The 21,046-nt window shown below is 37.7% G+C and overlaps 1 protein-coding gene across 1 annotated transcript in view; it reads right to left on the bottom strand.

Annotated features, from left to right (window-relative positions):
* SVEP1 (sushi, von Willebrand factor type A, EGF and pentraxin domain containing 1) overlaps positions 1–21,046 on the bottom strand; it is a 227,539-nt gene that overhangs the window by 139,708 nt on the left and 66,785 nt on the right. Inside the window, exons 4-8 of the mRNA XM_015117116.3 lie at positions 20,702–20,860; positions 19,718–19,897; positions 10,712–10,891; positions 6,597–6,794; positions 4,343–4,461 (exon numbers count right to left, since the gene is read on the bottom strand). Of these exons, the coding sequence (XP_014972602.3) occupies positions 4,343–4,461; positions 6,597–6,794; positions 10,712–10,891; positions 19,718–19,897; positions 20,702–20,860 (836 nt within the window). The remainder of the gene's footprint in view (positions 1–4,342; positions 4,462–6,596; positions 6,795–10,711; positions 10,892–19,717; positions 19,898–20,701; positions 20,861–21,046) is intronic.

Raw genomic sequence — 21,046 nt, 5'->3', positions numbered from 1 at the left:
TACAAGATATATCTAGATCTATATCTATAGCTATAGCTATATCTATATCTATCTATAGCTATAGCTATATCTATATCTATCTATATATCTATATATAGAATATAGAATACACACACACACACACAAACACACATATATATGAAATAGGAGAATTCACTTGGGTAGAGTGTTGGGATATTTCCCCTGTCTTCTCCATGGGAGAAGGAATGGGGAGGAATACTGCCTTAAACCAAGTGGCTGGGCTTCAGACAACCACTCATAGAACATTGGCAGGGGGCAGGGAGTGCCTACAGAAAAGGGAGACCCGCATCCCATTCCCAGGCTGGATGCTTGCTGGGCAGTAGAAACCCATAGATTCACCCCAATGTGAGGGGTGCTGGATGAGACCGACACCCACACCTTGGAGTTTAGGGGCATATATGAATGTTGACAGGTGGCTGCATCTCTCCTGGTGAATGCTGAAGTCAGGAGGCTTATTTGAGCAATATGGACAGACTGGGAGGAAGGCTGTTCTGAACATGGGTCAGCCTGCACTAACAGTTGTTGGCATGGTGAAGACACATAGGCTGAAAGGGGAGATGGCAGTGCTTGAGTTGTTCTGCCCTATACCCTGCTCTAGGGGTTTTGAGAGGTTGTGGGATGTATGACAGGGCCTGGAGCTAAGGGGAAGGGCAGAAGGGGTCCTGCCAGAATGCACCTTCATGGCAGGTAACTATAAGGGGTTGGGGAGGGGGTGGTGCTCCTACAGGGCCTCCTGCCAAATCTGCACATGGACTACATAAGAGAAACAATGGTTTTCTTTTTTTCTTTTTTTTTTTTTCTTCTCACAGTGCATCAGCAATACAGAGAGTGCCACACAGCCTTAAACAAATGAAAGACTTTTGAAGCTTTCCTCAAAAACACTCCTTTCCCAGCTGTGTTCATTTCCTATTGTTTCCATAGCAAATTCCTTAAAACTTGGCAGCTTAAAACAAAAGAAATGGGCTAGGCACAGTGGCTCACACCTGTAATCCCAGCACTTTAGGAGGCCGAGGCAGGAGGATCACTAGATCAGGAGTTCAAGACCAGTCTGGCCAACATGGCGGAAACCTGTCTCTACTAAAAATACAAAAAATAGCCAGGTGTGGTGGCGCTTGCCTGTAATCCCGGCTACTTGGGAGGCTGAGGTAGGAGAATCACTTGAACCTGGGAGGTGGAGCTGCAGTGAGCCGAGATCATGCCACTGCATTCCAGCCTGGAGACAGAGTAAGACTCTGTCTCAAACAAACAAACAAAAAGCAAAAAACAAACAAACACAACAAAAATGTATTATCTTGGGGTCTTATAGGTTAGAGACACTAATGGATCTTACAGGGTTGAAATGAAAGTGTTAGTAGGGCTGAGTTCCTTTCTGGAGGCTCTGAGGGAGAATCTGTTTCCTTGCCTCTTCTAGCTTACAGAGGCTGTCTACACGGTCCTCCTCCTCTAACTTCAAAGCCACTGATGGCAGATTGAGTCCTTCTCACTGCACATCTCTCAAATCCTTCTTCTGTTATAGCATCGCTCTGTAACCACAGCTGGGAAAAGTACTTCTCTTTTAAGGACTCATGTGATTAAGTTGGATTCACCTGGATAATCCACGATCATCCTCCCATCTCACAGTCCTTACTTTCATCACATCTACAAAGATCCTTTGCTATGTAAGGAAACATATTCATGGGTTCTAAGGATTATGACAAGGATATCTTTGAGGTAGCCATTTTTCTGTTTATCCCACCAGCCGTGACCCTAGAGAGGCCACAAACAGAGATGGGGAGGCATAGAAGGAGGAAAAGAATATCCATTGCTCCTCCGTTCTCAAGTCAGTCAGGCCACCTCTGAGCTGCAAGAGGAAAAAGCTTTGAAGTGGATACATGATTCAAGTTTTTATTTAGACAGCAAGACTCTTCTTTCTAATCCTTGAAAGTGGTTTTTAATTATGGAAAGAACTATTGGTATACCCTAGAGTAACCAAAGCTTGTGACTGTAGAAAAATAGTTATTTTTCCACTGGTGCCTCCTCTAGTTCAGACTATTCAATATCAGTTACACAATTATAGTTTTGATTGCACTGTACATATAATTTAGCATCCTACTTTTCTACCAAGAAATTTCTCTTTTTGGAAATTTTCTGGGGGAATAATCAGAGACAAAAGACAAAGACTTAGTACAAGGATGTTCATGACAGCATCATAAGTTCTTTCTTTTTATTCTTTCTTACCCTGCTTTGAGTTCATGTTCTATTATTACAACAAATGTAGTGGGGTTTTTTCCCCAATTGTCTAAACTGCCTTGTTTCTCTGTCTTTTTTTCTTTCAAAACTCTACATTATAAAGAAACCCAATTATTTACTTTCTTCATGCCTGTGTTGGAGAGTCACATCAATTTCAGAGAAATTCACACAATAGTGCAGATTAATCTCTATGAGTTCATGATCACAAAACTCAAATGGACCCTCAATAGTAGCCAAATAATCCTAGTATATTTCTCTGGTTTGCTCACTCTCCTCCTCAGAATGAGTTTTTAAAAACTTCTCAGTTCTCCTAAAACTTCAAAACTCTCTCATTCCCTTTAGTTAAGCTTCAGGTCTGACCACTTTCTGAAGAGAAGCCATTCACAATGAATTGCCCCCTCTTTTCCTTGTATATTCAACTTCTTCATCTCAATTGGTTCTCTTCCTTTCTATTTTTATTCTTTTAAGCACATTCAAGTTCTTCTCCCATGTGGTAGGCTGAATAACAGCCCCCACAAAGATCATCCATATTCTAATCCCTGGAACCTGTGAATACATTACCTTCCATGGCAAAAAGGACTTAGCAGACATGACTAAATTAAGAATCTTAAAATTAAGAGATTCTCCTGAATTATCCAGATGGGCTCAATGTAGTCTCAAGAGTCCTTATAAGGGGAAGGCAGGAGGGTCAGGGTGAAAAGAAAAAGATGTGGTGGAAATATCACACATGAGACACTGCTCAACACACAAATCCCCTAAAGTACATTCAGCCCTAGAAATCACATTTGCTCTTTTCAAATCAGATTTAAAAGCTACCTTGATTGTAAGTATATTAAACACAATGATCAGAACAGTTATTTTTTCCATGTTGAGCTCTACATTCCCCCGGCACCAATGTATCCTGATTGGTACAACTTATATATATTTACAGATAACTGTAGAAATAACATAGTATTTAAGTGCATCTTAATGTATGTGAATACTAACCATGTACATATAAGAGGAAGTAAAATTCCTAAATGAACTATTTTTCTAACATCTGATGGATGATTATTTCAAGCTACTATACAAAGAAAATTAAAATACTGTGTTATGAATAATGCTGGATTTAGACAAGCTTGAATAAGAAACACCAATGCTATCTCTTTCTGACTGAAAAATACACAATCATTTTGGACCCATATTTTAAAAGATAGTTTCATAAATAGGAATTATAGTTGATTCTACATTTTTTCTTTTCTTCTCTTAAAGATCCTCAGAACCTAGTAAAGGGCAAAGAATTCTTAGTCAAGTAATCTTAGTGGCTACAATAATACAACAAATCCATAGAATGAAAAGTTTCTGGTTTTTAGGATTTTATCTGAGATTTCTAATTAAAAATTCAGGGTTGATCATTATTCTATCAGATGCAGCATTCACATTTATGAGTAGAATTTATACACAAAGAGTATTGTGATGGTTAATATTGAACATCAACTTGATTGGATTGAAGGATACAAAGTATTGTTCCTGGGTGTGTCTGTGAGGGTGTTGCCAAAGATTAACATTTGAGTTGGAGGATTGGGAGAGGCAGACCCAGCCTCAGTCTGGGTAGGCACCATCTGATCAGCTGCCAGTTCAGCTAGAATAAAGCAGGCAGAGGAAAGCAAGGAGAGCAGACCCGCTGAGTCTTCCGGCCTTCATCTTTCTCCTGTGCTGGATGCTTCCTGCCCTTGAACATTTGACTTCAAGTTCTTCAGCTTTTGGACTCTTGTACTTATACCAGTGGTTTGCCAGGGGTTCTTGGGCCTTTGGCCACTAACTGAAGGCTGCACTATTGGCTTCCCCACTTTTGAGGTTTTGGGACTTGGACTGGCTTCCTTGCTCCTCAGCTTGCAGATGGCCTATTGTGGAACTTCACCTTGTGATGGTGTGAGTCAACAGTCCTTAATAAACTCCCTTTCATATATACCTCTATCCTATTAGTTCTGTCCCTATAGATAACCCTAATACAAGTATTATCATGAGCATATTAGTAAGTCTTCAACACACATATCTGTAGTATATTTAGAATTCATTTGAAAAAGGATGTACATCATTGTGCAAACCTTACCTTTTCACCAGAGTTGTCTTTAGCTGTTGGAATCTGCCAGGTAACATTGGCAGAATCTTGCTGTTCCAGAGTCTTAGCCTCTATGTCCTTAGGACAGGTGATTTGGGGAGCCTCCACATCTAACTCAGAAAATACACAAGTCGATTAATACACTGACATGTAGTCCTAGATCATTTAAGGAAGAGGTAAAAATCTAGTTTATTTTAATACATTGTGACACATTTGTACATCCCAGTTACTGATTGTTCAGAATCTGCACCTGCTTTCCTGATCATTTATCTCAGCATGGCTTACGAACCCAATCCTGAACTGGCACCTATTGACCTCGTAGCCTCATTTCTTCCTTTTCTCCTACTGGAACTCATTTTCCACGTTGAGTTACTGTCAGGCCATGGCCTTTCTTTTACTTGGGCCTTTGCCCATGTTCTTTTATTTGCGTGAATTAGTGCCCTCTTCTCTCTTTACGTGGATGTCTAGTACTTATCCTCGAACTCTCAGCTTAGACCCAGCTCCTCAGGAAGCTCTTGCTGATTCTCCAGGCCCTTTTGAGGTGCCCACTCCACAAGATCCTATAAACCTCTGGACTTCCCAACAATAAAACTCAACAAGCTATTTTGAAATGGAATTTTCTCCCCTAGTAGAATTTCAGTTATTTGAAGGTCAGGATGTCTTGCCCCACTGTCTTATAGGGTCCCTGGCATATAATAGGAGCTTGAGAAATATTTTTTGAACGAAATAATTTAAAAATGAATGTTGACTGTGACAGGTAGAAACTACACTTGAAAATGAGGCTGTCAAGTAGAATTAACTAGCAGAAACTGAAACGTACTGTCAAAGCAAACAACAAATTTAAGCCAATTATATTTTTTACTTCATACTATGGTGCTGAATTAGACGTGCTAACATTACACAGATGCACACCAGTCATGGTAGTGCTAAGTTTTTGTTATATGATAAAATACATCTTTTATTTTAATTTATGTTAAATTATGTCTTCTGTAACTTCTGGCTGAATATATCTGAATTGATTTCATTAAGTCTCATGTCTTCTTGTTTCTTCAAAATTTTATTCAATTTATATCTTCTTTTTCTCAAAGGGGCTTATACTTCAACAACGTTCTCCCACGGGAACACATAGTAGCATATTAGCTCTGAAAAATTTTTTTTAAGTATTTGATTTTTCATTCATGCTTAAACAATAGCTTGACTGGACCTGGAATCTAAAGTTCATATTTATTTGCTCTCTATATCCTGTACACATTGCTACATTTCCTTGTGGCATTTAAAGTTGTAAATGAGATACGTAACGTGAATCTAATTCTCGTTTCTTTTGTGCAATTTCTTTCTTTCGCCAGGGAAAATTATTTAAGATTTTTCCATTAACTCTGGAACTCGGAAATTTCACTACGAGTAGTCAAAGTATGCCAACCCAATACTCAGGAGTTATTTGTGGTCTAAAGGATTAAGCCATTCTCTAGCTCAGAGAAATTTTCTTCTCTTGGTAGAAAAATTCTTCTCCATCTCTTCTCCTCTCTGCCTCTCTCCTTCTGGAACTCCTTATTAAATGGACATTGGTTTTTTGTTGTTGTTGTTGTTGTTTTTTTCCCTTCTGTCACTGGCATCCCTCAACTTCCATCTTTTTGGTTTGATCAATTGGGAAATTCAAGTGCTTTCTTTGTTTACTCATTCAGTTCTCCATTGTGAGGAAACTCTCAGTTTGGTCTTTTAAATTACCAACAGCAATCATTCCATTCATTTGCCCTTCTCCTTCTCTTAGAGATAGTCAGGACATTTTTTTACTTCTAAGAACTCTTTTATGTTTTCAATAACTCTTTTTTTTCATAGTGGTCTGCTCCTGTTGCAGAGAAAATGGCAATGTCCTCTTGTGAATGGAATGTGATGCCAGGTTTCAAAGTGCTGATAGCTTTTTTTTTTTAAAAATCAATTCCGTCTCACCTGTTTTATATAGACCAAGACTTCCCTAAAGATTTTAGTCTTATGGAAAACTTACCTGATTTTCAGTTCTACTATTTTCCTTATTTGTGTATTTCTTATGTCATTGTCTGGCATTTTGTAATTGGATTTTGTAAATTCACCACTTTGAATCAGAAATCCTCATAGTGGATATTGGGGTAGCACCTACCATATTATCATGGGTTTGCAGCAAAAGTTGCAAAGAAGGATTGTCCTATACTGCACCTATATGGCATTATTAACACATTTGATTTTTAACCTGACCAGTGTAGAGACCTACCTTTACACACAGCTGTCTGAACTCCGACATTCCATTTTCCAGAAGTGGTACATCTCAGCATTTCTTTGATTCCAGATAAAATGAACCCTTGGCGGCAACTTACATAGCAGATTGTCCCAAATTTGGCTGGCTGCTTGCCACAGTTGTGGGGGGATATGATGACATCTTTGGGCGTCTGAAAGGTGGAGCAGTGGCGCTCTACAGTAGGGAAATGAGAGAGAATGTTACTCGTGTTCCCACAAATTGGAAATGCCACAGATTCTTTTTTACCCAAGAAAAATACAATTATGCTGCCCTGGGATTTATGTAAATTGCTAAATGATAACTATATATGACACTGAATGTATAATGTATTGTAAATAATGCTAACCTATACCTCTTTAGTTATCTTTTACTATTTTTGCCAGTGCATCAAAACTTTCAAAATCTTCTGATATTTTAATTAACACTGATTGTGACTTTTATCATTTGCTTGGAGCACATTCATTTGGTTTGCAGAATATTATTTTATGGCTTAGAAGTAGAAAGTCATAAATTGAGTTCTATATTTCATGGTTTAAGTGATATATTCAGCAATCTCTATTTTATGAGCTTTTTGGTGCTATTTTTAAGCAAGCATATAATGAGAAAAGTTTCTAATAGCCTTCCTAAAATCACTGTGTTGTATTTAGGGCCTTGACCTTGAATGCTATATTTAGCACAGAAAAAGAATAGCAGATGAATTAGGCAGAATGCAGATAGAATGAAAAATCAAGGCTAGGACTTAATACAGGGAGTGTATGTGAGGGGGGCAGCACGTGCTCACACCCATATGCACATTTGTTTTTTGTAGTAGAGAATCTACTGGCAGCGTTACTCACATCTTTAGTCTGTATTTTCCATGTTATTAGAATAGTTGAATAAATGGCTAACATTTATTCACTACCTACTATGTGCCAGGCATTATTCTAAGCACTTTGCATGTATTGACTTATTTAATTATATGTTGTAAGAAGTATTCCAACTTACACACAAAAACTGAGCACACTAGTAACTTTCCTAAGGTCACCACGCAAGTAAGTGGCAAAACTTACTTGCTACTAAACACTCCACTATCATACTTCCCCCGTGAAATAATTTCCTTCCGAACTGTGCCAGCAAAAGCCATTTTTTCCTGAGAAATGGTTTGTCTCTTTATTTCTGCACAGTGTGAACTGCATGCCTGCCCAGAGCTCCTAGTCTACTTGGATCAACAGGAAAATCAAAGCCAAGTTTGTGGTTCGAATATAATGACAATGTGACACTCAGTATCCTTTATTTAGGGCCGGCCCTATATAAAGCAAGAAAATTATCCTTTTGGCTGTCAAAGTTGTTGAAGATTTTATTCTTTTTTTATTGCTTGTTTATGGTACTTTTCAGTGAACACGTCTTAAACTTTTATATAGTCTAATCTACTGAGTTTTTTTCTTTTTGAAGTATTTCCATTGCTTTTATGCTTAGTAAGTTCTGAGATTGGTCAGCATTCACTTACATATGTTAAATAGATTCTCTTCTAGGTTTTAAAGGTTTTACTTTTACTTTATCTTTTAAAATCTATGAAGATATTTTTTCAGTGTTCAGTGTGAATTGCAAACATACAGAAAACTTTATTTTGTTCTGTTTTTCACAAGGAGCTAGTCAATTTTCCCTTATGATCAGTTAAAGAAATCATTTTTTCCCTCAACTGACCTGTGATGCTTCCTTCATTGTGATCTGTATGGTAATCCTTGCATATTCTTAATCTTTGCAGATTAAAAAAGATTTGAAAACCTGCTAGAGCTACTTTCTATTTACTATTCCTATTAATCTTCCTTTTCAAACTGATTTTAGTGATTTTTTTCACTATAACAGCTTTCTAGATGAATCCTAGAATCAATCCCTAATTCCAAAAGAAGGGCAAAAAAGAAAATCCCTTTTAGGCTATTGAATGAGTTTGCATTCAATGTATTACATGTATATGCAATACATATATATGTAATGTGTTCTTTCCTTATGTTAATTTGGAAAGAACTTAACATAAATGTTACTAGATATTAATATAATTAATATAACTATATAAATTATAGAATTATAATATATAATATATAAATTATGTAGTAATATAAATAAATATATACAAATTAATATAAATAATTTATATATAAATACATAATTTGGAAAGAACTTAACATTTTGAAAACATTTTATATAAATATTAAAATATTTTTTTCATCTCTCAGTAACATTTTTCTGGTTTGCTTAATACAGGTTCCACACATTTCTATTTAAGGTTATTCTGACATATTTTATATTTTCCATAGATCTTTTGAATCTCATATTTTACCATATGTTCTGCTTATCATTGTATATAGAAAAGCTGTTTGTTTTATTTTTATTTATTTATTTTTTCAAATCTCTGCTGGCAGATATATTTGCTATTCTTGTGACTTTAATGACCTCTCATTGATTAGTAGATTCATTCTATTTCTTAGAGGGGGGAGGGGGGCAGGCTTGTAGTCTACAAATGATGACGATTTTGAATCCCAGTATCTCTAATCTCATAATTTCTTACAATAGCTAAAGATTTAAGAATAGTACTAAACAATGTGAGTACATTTTTCTTTTGCCAGATTTGATAAGACTGTCTATATTGTTTCTCCATAAGTGGCTGCAGATTTCAGATTGACATTTTTTATTAAGTGAGTTATATCAATATGAGCTTTTAAAAATTTTACTGAAAATGTGTCTTAAATAATGAATTTTTATCTTCTGCTAAGCAACTGTACAATTTTTTTCCAATTTGCTATAATGAAGTAATGTATTATACTGATAGATTACTTAATGTTAACTCCTTTTTGCAATCTTAGAATAAACTTTACTTGTTTTGGCTGACTATTCTTTTTTCAATGTGGGTTGCTAGTATATTTGCTTTTACAGTTATATGTAAGGTTGGTCTATAATTTTCTATCTTTTTTTGGTAATAATTGTCAGGTTGACAATGAAATAATAGTTCAAGAATATGAATTGGCTGGCTTTCCATTATTTGGGCCAAACTATATGGTATGGAAACTTCTTAGAAAAATTCTATTTTTTAAATTTTTTATTTTTTTGAGACAGTCTTGCACTGTCGCTGAGGCTGGAGTGCAGTGGCGCGATCTCGGCTCACTGCAACCTCCGCCTCCCGGGTTCAAGAGATTCTCCTGCCTCAGCCTCCCGAGTAGCTGGGATTATAGGCCCCTGCCACCACACCTAGCTCATTTTTTGTATTTTTAGTAGAGACAGGGTTTCACCATGTTGGCCAGGCTGGTCTCCGACTCTGACCTCATGATTCGTTCACCTCAGCCTCCCAAAGTGCTGGGATTACAGGCGTGAGCCACCTTGCCCGGCCAGAAAAATTCTATTTTTGAATTTTTCTTACTTATAATTTAAATTCTATTTTATTACTTTATTTAAAGTTTTGCTTCTTAACTATTCTACTGCATCCATTCTCCCTTTATAGTTCTTTTTCATTTACTTAAACAATTCTGATAGTTCTTTTTCATTTACCTAAACAATTCTGATAGTTCTTTTTCATTTACCTAAACAATTCTGAGAGTTCTTTTTCATTTACTTAAACAATTCTGGTTATATCCTTCTTTCAATTTTCCTTGCAGTTGTTTTATTTTCCCAACTTTTCAGTTGAATGTTCAGTTATTTTTATTTGTTCTTGTGTAATAATAAAGCAATTTTAAAGATTCACCAGTTCCTAATTTTGTCCTTCCATTAATAACATAAATGTAAAACATGTTTAACAAAGCAAGGGAATGATGAGGCATTTGCGTTTTTAAAAAATCCATCCAAATTGGCCTCAATTAAAACTAAGAAAAAAGACATGGTCATTTGAAGGTATAAACTTCTGTGAGTTGGACAACAGAATTCATTGTAGAAGTTCCTTGACTAGGGGAGAGGAGTAAGACAACACATTTGTTTTTGTATCTATAACACCTACACCTGTACATGTGGATGTGTATTTATACTCATTACCAGCTAGTGTTTAGTTCTAGGTCTTCACAGAATACTGGAGAAATCAGAGCAGAGGAAATGAATCACCCAAGGCATTATACCTTCTAGAAACTTACCCACACACCGGGGTTCTGGCCCATCCCAATGGCTGTTTCCTTGACAAGTAAGCTTATCATTGCCTTCTAGTCTGTACCCTTCATCACAGGCAATGAAACATGTTGTCTTATATAACATTTCCCTTGTAGAACAGCTGATGTGGCCATGTTTGGGCTGGCGGAGATGAGGACATGTTCTTACTACATAAAATGAAAGCAATTAGATCAAATTTTACTAAATAAGAATAAAGATAATAATTACAAGTTTAGCAATGCCTGCACAGTATAAACAAGACAATTTTCTTTTCTTAAAATAGCAAACGATACATAATACACCACCATTTTTTGAGTTCTTACGGGACAATTGAAAGTTCATGTTTTACCAAATGCATTGCCCAAATAGTATCACAGCATGCAGCCCCTCTGCCCATAGGTGGGAAACTTAACCTGTCTGAAGGGCCTGGCCCTACATGGAAGATGGTAACTGTAGATTGGAGGTGATCACAAAAGGGAGGTACCTGATACTCTTAGGTGGGCCTTTCCTGTGATTTTTCAGGCAACATTCCAACAAAGGAAGTGGTCTTTTCCAGGACAGAGTTTTCAGGTTCATGATCAACTTGGTTCTTAGACCTCATGGGCATATCCTAGGCCTCCCAATAGTGTTAGTTTCTGCAAAGCTGCCCAACTTTTGCAATCTTCAGTTGCAGTATTCTACTGTCCAACCCCAACTCTTGTTCTTCTAGCTTTTTTACTTCTCATTCCCACAAATATTCCTGCCAATCATAGCTCATGATGCAAATCTCGAATTATGCATTAACATCCGTTTGTTTATTTTTACTGCTGTGGTAGAGGCTTATAGTTGCCCACCCAATAGCCATTCTCACCAGTTTTATTAAGCTTAGTAATATGCCCAGCTAGAAGACTACAACTGTCCACCTCCGCCTCAACTAATGAAAGCCAATAAGAAAAAGCTGAGATTGAGCAGGGCTTCTTGGAAAGCTTTTTAAAGGGGGCTGTCTCAATTGAGAGAGTACTTCTTTCCCTTTCTTGCTCCCTTCTCCTTTTCTTCCACAATACAGACATGAGGAATGGTAGCCCAGCATACTGGAGTATAAGTATATGATACTATGGGAACATATCATGCACCATGATGGTATAGCAAAAAGCATAGGAAGTCTGGGTCTCTGATGACAGTGGAGCTATTACACCAACTTTGGATTACCTACTTCTGTCCTTTTAGTTAAAAGAAAAATGAACCCTTAATTGGCTTAAGACATTGTTATTTAGGTCCTTGATACCAGCTATACACAATTTCTAATTCCATCTGCCCAGCATCCATTAACTTTTCCTTTGTTAATTTTTTAGGGAAAGATCTTTCCCCTCTCTTGGATCATGGGATGTGTGTATGCTCCAAATGTGCTCGGGGTAGAGCATGTATCTAGGAGCACATTCCCCTGGCCAGAGAAGTGAGCAGGCATAACTGGTGACATGGTTTTCTTCATCTTCTTTGAATTCACCATGAGAAAACAGTAGGAAGGATATTGGCTAAACTGTGGATGCTGAAAACGCCCCCATACCTCAGCCAGCCTCAACATCACCATCAGAAAAAGTGCCACGAGTTATCCAGAGAAATCTGCATTTCCGCGGTTCTCCCACCTTTGAGTCTCTGTCCTCAACACTACATCAGAGAAGCTACCGGAGAGCGCTCACGCTGCTCCAGCCTCTGCAGGTTCCCAAACGATGTCTGTGCTCTGAGTTTTCCTGGTAAGAGTCTCCAACTGCCCACTCAAACCCAACAATGTATGTTAGAGTCCAATTCCATTGATTCCATCATTTCCTATATTCCTGTTGATGGCAATCTCTTAGAAAGTCCAAGGCTCCCTAGTTATCCCTCATCCACCAGGGTTATCCACATACAGCTGTGTTCCAAATCTATCCCCACAGACCCTTGGACCTGCCTTCTGGAATAACGGTGGGTTTCAGTAAATCAATTCATATCCTAAACTTCCCTTTGAGCTACTTTTCCTTCACTTGATTGCCTTAATAAAAATCGTGTTGTCTTCTATAACAGGGACTGGAGGTGAGGAGGTGTCTCTGTTGCTCCTAATTGTCTTCCCACATCATTCTCTCTCCTTCTTTCCTAAAAACTTCCAGGTCCTTTGAAGTATCATATTATATATCCAATATCCTTTTTTAAATTCTCTGTCTCTCTCTCTCCTCTCTCCTTTCTCTCTCTCTCCTTCTCTCTCACACACATACATACACACCTTAGTGACTTCCTTATCTATGTAAATGATCATTCCAGTATCCTGGAGTTATATTCCCGATCTCTTCTTTTCTTTTCTCTCTCTTTTTTTTTTTTTATTACACTTTAAGTTCTGGGGTACATGTGCAGAACATGCAGGTTTGTTACATAAGTATACACGTGCCATGGTGGTTTGCTGCACCCATCAACCCATCATCTACATTAAGTATTTCTTCTAATGTTATCTCTCCCCTAGCTCTCCTACCCCCCGACAGGCTCTGGTGTGTGATATTCCCCTCCCTGTGTCCACGTGTTCTCATTGTTTAACTCCCACTTATGAGTGAGAACATGCGGAGTTTGGTTTTCTGTTCTTGTGTTAGTTTGCTGAGAATGATGGTTTCCAGCTTCATCTATGTCCCTTGAACTCATCTTTTCCTATGGCTGCATAGTATTTCATGATGCATATGTGCCACATTTTCTTTATCCAGTCTATCATTAGTAGGCATTTGGGTTGGTTCCAAGTCTTTGCTATGTGAACCCTAGAAGAAAACCTAGGCAGTACCATTCAGGACACAGGCATGGGCAAAGACTTCAGGACTAAAACACCAAAAGCAATGGCAACAAAAGTCAAAATTGACAAATGGGATCTAATTAAACTAAAGAGCTTCTGCACAGCACAAGAAACTATCATCAGAGTGAACAGGCAGCCTACAGAATGATCTCTTTTCTAACGATCATATCCTTCACCTTATCTCAGCTTCTACCATTGCCATGCCCCCTAGACCTCGCTGTCACCAATCCAAGTTTCCTAGTCTCTGACAATCACCTATCTTCTGGGATAACTCCTTCAAGTGCTTTAACTCCATCAGTTCCCATACTCTCCAGGAGCCTCTGATATATCACGTTCCGTGTTCTCCTCTTTAGAGAAAACCCTCTAGAAAGAGTTTATAATCTTGTCCTACACTTCTCCTCTAGTTCTAACTTAGATTCTCTCCATTCAGGGTTTCCAAGCAGGAGAAGGAGGGAGGAGTGTAAAGGAGAAAGGAAAAGCCATGAAGAAGGGAGGGGAGAAGAAAGGAAAGAGAAAGGGAGGGGAAACATAGGTGGAGGAGATGAAGAGGAGAGGAGAAGAGGAAGAGCAGGGTGAGGGGAAGGGGAAGTCAGAGTAGGAAAGGAGGGTAGGGGAGGGGGAGGGGAAAGAATAAACAGGGAAAAAGAAAGAGGAAGATGGGGGAGCTGTCAAGACCCATGGAAAATGCACCCTCTCAGTCAGAAGACATGCACATTCCAGTCATGAACAGAGATTGGAGAGGAAAAAAGAGTCGGTGCCTGTTGAATATGCCAAATGATGGGGACATATATTAATCTTGATAGATTATAGATAGAATCCTACAAACATCGGGCATTGTACAAAAGACAGAAATAACCCCTGCAAAAGAATAAAGTTTGGTTTCCTCTCAGAGAGCTCTTACAACAATCTCTAAAGATTTTTGAACAAAACATTTGGGACTCAAGAATTTTGTTGAGACTCCGGGTGGGATATATTTTTTCTTCTTCTACTTTTCTGCATTTGCCAATTGTTCATACCATGTATATATTTAGTTACATTGAAGACAACCTTAAAATATCAGGAAAGGAAGCTGGGGGCAAAATGTTCAAGTGCATATTCAACTGAAGTCATTGTTTGAATTTATCCTACAATGAACCCATTCAAATTATATTAATCAGCAGAGCATCAATATTATGTGCATTAAATAAAAGTTTAGGATTGATTACTCCTTAGAGAAAATGCAAGAGTTAGATTAGAGATTAAATAATAAGTCCTAGCCTCTTTTATCCCTGGAATAGTTTGGACCAAAGTCAAGTATTAATAAAAAATGATCAGAAACATTTTGCCTTCCATGTTTTAATTTTTCCTGAATGTGTCCATTATACAAATAGAATCTTTATTGTGTCTACCAAGTGCATGGAAACATCTTGTCTTCCGCATTTTGACTTTTATTGAGTGTGTCCTTCATGTGTATCACAATGCCAAGTGTAAGATAGGATTAAAAGGTGAATCAGATAAATTCTGATGTATAAAATTTGGAAAACCATATTAAACAATATTTTGGCTTCAACAAACTGCCAAGATGACTCCAGCTTTCCTAATCTGAGAACAAATAATAAATTAGAGTCGGTGCCTCATACAGATGCAAATTATACTGCTTCTCAGATGTTGGTATTAATAAACTTCCATTGCTCCCCAGTGTAAACAAAGCATATACAATGATTCCTATTTAGTCCTTAAACATTTCACTCAAGAATGAACACTTAATATCATTTTAATAGGAACACACTTCTTAAAGAATTTTCAACTTTTTTTTTTCATTTCAACAAGCTGAAAAATCTTACAATTAATATTTCTTGACTTATATTTATGTTATCACAATCCCTAAATATTTATCCGGTCTTTTTAGAAAACAGCAACTTAGACTTTTAAGAGAACAGTCTACTTGTAGTAGATAATGTAAGAAGCTACTCTGATTCCCATCTTAAAGAGTAATCAGATTTTTTTTCCAGGCACGTGCTTCCTGTTAGTCTCCAAATTGTGATAGTATCTATTACTGAACCTTCATTGGTTGAACGTTTTTTCTCAGGTTTATTTAGTTAAGACTGAGAAACCACAAAAGAATCCTTTCCTGTTTAGAAAGAAATGCAGAATTCAGATACAACTGAAAATGAGTATAAGTGCTTTATGAAAAGTGCATAGGAGAAATGAGAATCAAGCTTACCAATTATTAGTCAACATCCACAAAGACATTAACAATGTAACATGACATTTGTAAAAGTCTTTAGATTTTATGCAGGTCTTCCATTTCTGCCTCAATCTTACAGATATTTTTAAGAAGGTGTAATATAAATAAAATTATTCACTGTTCTTATAATTAAATCTGTAAAAATATACTACTTTCCATACTAACCACCATGAAACAGAAATGAATTCCTACCTAACCGCCATATTTCACTGAATCCCCCATTGTAAGACACAATATTATTTTATGTGCCACTAACAAAGAAACAGTAATGCCAATTAAAGGGTTTGCTGCCACTGATTTTAAGATGCATCTCCATTTTAGAGATGTTAAAATGTTTTTAAAAATATGTTTCAGATTTAGTGAAATATGGTATGTGTTTCATAGAACAATATCTGATGTAACTAAATACATTGAGCATTAGTGAAAGTGTAAGGACCTGGGTAAGTACCTTCATTCAGTACAACTTTGCATACTGGTAGGTTAGCAGTAACTTTGGTGGTGAAGTTGAATTGTAGCATCTCTCCTTACTCTGCTTTAAATTATTTTATTTATATTGGAATTGCAATTGAAATTACATGAAAGAGAACAAGCATGCTTTTTTGTAGACAGGGTCTCAATCTGTCACCCAGGCTGGAGACAGTTGTGCAATGATAGCTCACTGCAGCCTCCAACTCCTGTGTTCAAGTGACCCTCCTGCCTCGGCCTCCTAAGTAGCTGGGATTACAAGCTTGTGCCATCACACCCATGCATGGTTTTTAATATGAATGACAGAAGCAGGTCATCAATGTATATACTGTATTTATCAATGTACATTAATGTATACCTTTATCGATATCTGTATTTTTTAAATTCAAGTTTCCATTCATTCACCAGAGGTATCATCAATGATTGAGGGCCAAAAGTACATTCTGTGCTCATAATGAATTCAGTTTAGCAGAGGGGGTAGACAAGTTAATTACCAATAAAAGTGTGGCACTTTGTATTGTGACAAATTAGTTACATTGGGAAATATGTCTGCCAGAATCCCTTTACTGTGGTTCCAAGTTAAGGTTGATCAAAAGAGGAACTTGGACTTGATTTTGGAAGGCAGAAGTGAGGAAGTGGTCATTGTCATCAGTCAGTGATAGAAAAATGGAGTAACACCCAGGGGGTTCCAGCTTGCCCTTGTTTGCCTTCATTCCACGTCCCCACTGCTGATCCCATGACCAGTGGTGGCCCCATGTTCATTGCAAGGTTCTTGGCTGCAGAGCCACAGAAACATAACTACACAGAAGTAAAGCTTCTCTTAGGCCTTCCATGAGTTTCTCCTTAGCAATTCCACTTCAAAAGCTGGGCAGGCTCTCAAGTTGACTTGTCAAGAACTCCTCTGATCCTCCCACTCCTCTTCTGTTTCCAAGCTCCTTCTAAAATTGTGTAAGCTCCATTTCCTGAAATAAATTTCTCATCCCATAACGTGCATGGTGACTGTGCTTCCTTGACTGACCCTGACACATAGCATAAGAAACACAATGAGGGGTGGGGGTAGGTCTGCATATGCAGATGCACGTGTAGAGGTCATCCCATTCAGGAGGAGGAGGTTGGCAGCAGTGGAGGTTGAGAGGACCCAGAGCAAAGGCAGAACCAGGCTGTGGGAACAGCTTCAAAGGGCCGGCTTCCTGAGAGAGCATGGCTATTTCTTACAGCTTTAGGGTCACACACACAAGGGTTGGTGATGGAGGGTGGAGGCTCGACAGGCAGGGGCCAGACCTTATCCTGAAAGGGCAGTCTTCTCTGATTTTCTTACTTCTCTTTGGAAGGTTACTGAGTGGCAAGTTAAAATGTAGTATTTCCCATGCTCCACCATAAGGTATTTGGAAGAAGGGGTAAAGATTTTACACAGAACTTAGAACTATTGACTTCACAAAAATGTATTTTACAAGTTTTCAAGGATTCATTTTTTCAGTAATGGTATGTGGCTTTTTACCATTTGAGGCTGCATGACTGAAAATGTCTTTCCTTTGCCTTCACACATGAACAGTAGCTTGCTTGAGTTTAGAAATCTAGGGTCTATTCTTTTCCCTCAGAATCCTGGCAACATAGTCTTATTTTCTAACATTGAGAATGGCCAACAAAGGGGCCTAAGGCTAATCTGATTCTTTCTCCTTGGTAGGTAGTGTTGTTTCTAACTATGAAAGGGACACAGTTTTCTGTTTTTCTAGGGCATTCAGAAAGTTCACTAAGATTATTTCCACACATAAATCTGTTTTTAATATTTTTTTGTGGCACTTACTAAGTAATGTTAAATTGAATATCCAAGATTTGGGTTGTGAATATTTTCAAAATTTCAGTTCGGGGATATATCTTTAGATCTTCTACTGGTGCATCTCCTCCATTCTATTCTCTCTCTGGATTCCTCATGTGAAAAGAGTCTACTTCCTGTGACTATTCTCATGTTACTTTATTCTTTCATATTTTTATCTCTGAATTTTTTTGATGGACTTTCAAATGAATTTCTTGAGTTGGTTTTCTAATTTATTAATTTGACTTCTGACTAGGTCCATTCATCGTGTCAGTAACTTTTTTTTTTTTACTTCGAATACATATTTTTACTCTCAAATTTCTTTCATTGCTTGGAATCCTGGCCTTATTTTAGCAATGTAGTTGCCTTTGAATCTCAGTGATTGCGTTTTTCTTTCTTTTCTGTCAGGTCTCCTTTGTTCAATCTGCCGATTCTTTTCAGTTTTCCTTGTCTTTTGGGGATACCATGTAGGCCAATTTACATTTATAGATGAGTTCAGTATTGGTACCTAATAAATTGGTACCAACACAGATGTCTCCTGGGATTCACAAATGATCTTGGAGTCATGAGTAGGTGGTTCTACTTTATGGATATGGATGCCAAGAAAAGACCAGAAGACAGAACTACTTATCTTAAACCAGTGATCCAGCTGATTTGTAGGGTTTTGGAGCAGTCAAATCCTCAGCAAAGTGTTCTGCCAAAAAATGACTAGGGGATGTGGTGGGAGTAAGGTTGCCAGATTTAGCAACAAACAAACCGATGAACCAGGACGCCCAGTTAAATTTAAATTTCAGAAAATCAACAAATAATTTTTTAGTATAAGTTGGTTCCAAATCTTGAAGGGGACCTACATGTACTAAAATATTATTTGTTTATCAAAAATTCAAATTTAACTGGCATCCCGTGTTTCACCTGGCAACTGTAGGTAGGGAGCAGATACTATACCGAGAAGCTTCGTGGTCAGGGATTCTGATGGAGGTCCTCAAGTCCCTTGGCTTGCCCCCCTCTTACCTTTTCTTAAATATCCTCCTCTTCCAACCCTACTTGTAAAACCCTAGGAAGTTGGTTGTGTGACAGTTGTAAGAAGTAGGAAAGTAGGTCCTGGAGATGGCAAGTGGAGGCAGATTGAGGCACTACATATCTTTATTATTATTATTATTGCTTCTCTGTATTTGACACGGGAGCCTCAGATTCTATTGGTGGTGCCCACTTTCTATTGGCCTGAATAGGCTCCTTGGGCTCTTACGTTGACAAATTCTCTACTTTCTATAACAGGTCGACCAGCCAAAGTAAAGGCTGGAGATTACAAGTTGGCTAACTGCTCTTGTTGCAGGATGCTTATGTGATTCCTTAAGTCCTACGATTCCAGGAGGCATTAAAGTTTCCACTCCGATTATTCTAAACTCTCCTTTATACCATGTCTTGGAGGCTTGAAATTTGAGGTTTGGGGTAACCCGTCCATTTACTTCTCAGGCAAACTTTTTCTTTGCTTGTTCATAAAAGGGATATAAAAGGCGTAGTTTACAATTATGTGGTCGATTGAACTTGGTAGGTCTGATTTCAAATTTCCTATAATTTTTCTCTTTCTGTAGTGTGAGGTCTATGAAATCCAAAAAGAAATGAAGAACTGACTGGTTTACTAGAGCTTAAATCAAGAAAATCAAGCAAGACAATAAATAAACAATGTAAATTGGCAGTTTGCATACCTCTGCAGTAGCTCTCTGAACCGGACCACAAACCATTGGGTAGACACAAGATGATGCTGCTTCCCACAAGGTCAAATCCAGGGTGACATCGGACCCCACAGGCTGCATTGAAGTGGTTGTTGCAAGTGTTTTGGATAAAGTAACCATTTTCAGGAGGCTTCAGGGCAGGGCAGTGGACAACTAACATTTACAAAAATAAAATTGAAAAGCAAAGTTAGACTTTCGTCTATGACATATCCTGTATTTTTCTTTTTCTTTCAAGGGGACATTTATGCATATGTGTCAACCTACAGCATTTCCATTTACTGCATATGGATTTTCAAGTACATATTTGGAAGAAGAACCCTTATATCTGATTCCTATTAGGTACTAACTCCCAATTAAATTTTAAATATAAACTAAATATTATTTTTTAAGCTTTAAAAAAATTATTTTATAGTTCTTTACCTTTATATGTCATTAGATACTTTTCTTCTTGACTAAGGTAGAACAAAATAAAAAACAAATAAGGCAGCAAAGTATATTTGCTACAAACCCCAAGAGCCACAGCTTCTTGTATGTGGTATATGCTATTTCAATATTTTTAATTTTTGGTATGAATAATACTGAGACCCTTTACTTATACAAATATATTATTTCAAAGATAAATGTGACTAAGATGAGCTCATTTTTATTCAAATTTGTTGTTAAAATTGTGGCTTTTCTTTTTTTGATTCATTTTAAATGTTTTCCAGGTACTAAGCCTTTCTGATCTCAAGGTGATGTTACTCCCAGCATCTGAGTTCCCCTTTCACTGGAGCAGGACAGGGATGTGTTCTGTGATAAGAATGTTATAAAAGCAAATCATCCCACTCCCCCAAAAAATATGATTACAGAAGAGAACATTAAAGATCATTCTAAATGAATTGGATGCAAACACAAGCACTATTTCTCTCAAAGAAATCAGCTTTTATATTTCCTATTTTCCAACAGTGGGAGACTCACGTTCACAGGTCTGGCCAGATGCCCTATATCCCTCTTTGCAGACACAGTCTTCAGGGGACGTGCTTCCAGGTGGAGAGGTGTGATTTTCATCAGGACATGGAATGCAACTGCTGATTCCTCCTGGTGAACCTTCAGGTTTGTATGTCCCTGAGGGGCAAGCTGTGGGCAGACAAGCCAAAGTCCATGTTATGTGGCACCTTAGCTGGTAGTTAACAAAACGTTTGAAATTAACACGGGAGAGAAAGCCACAGAATAGCTTTCCATAGAAATAGTGATGTAGGCTGGGCACGGTGGCTCACGCCTGTAATTCCTACACTTTGGGAAGCTGAGGTGGGTGGATCGCCT

The sequence above is a fragment of the Macaca mulatta genome, chromosome 15, assembly GCF_049350105.2.
Source record: "Macaca mulatta isolate MMU2019108-1 chromosome 15, T2T-MMU8v2.0, whole genome shotgun sequence".
NCBI classification, from domain to species: Eukaryota; Metazoa; Chordata; class Mammalia; order Primates; family Cercopithecidae; genus Macaca; species Macaca mulatta.
This window is presented reverse-complemented; position numbering and strand designations above follow the sequence as displayed.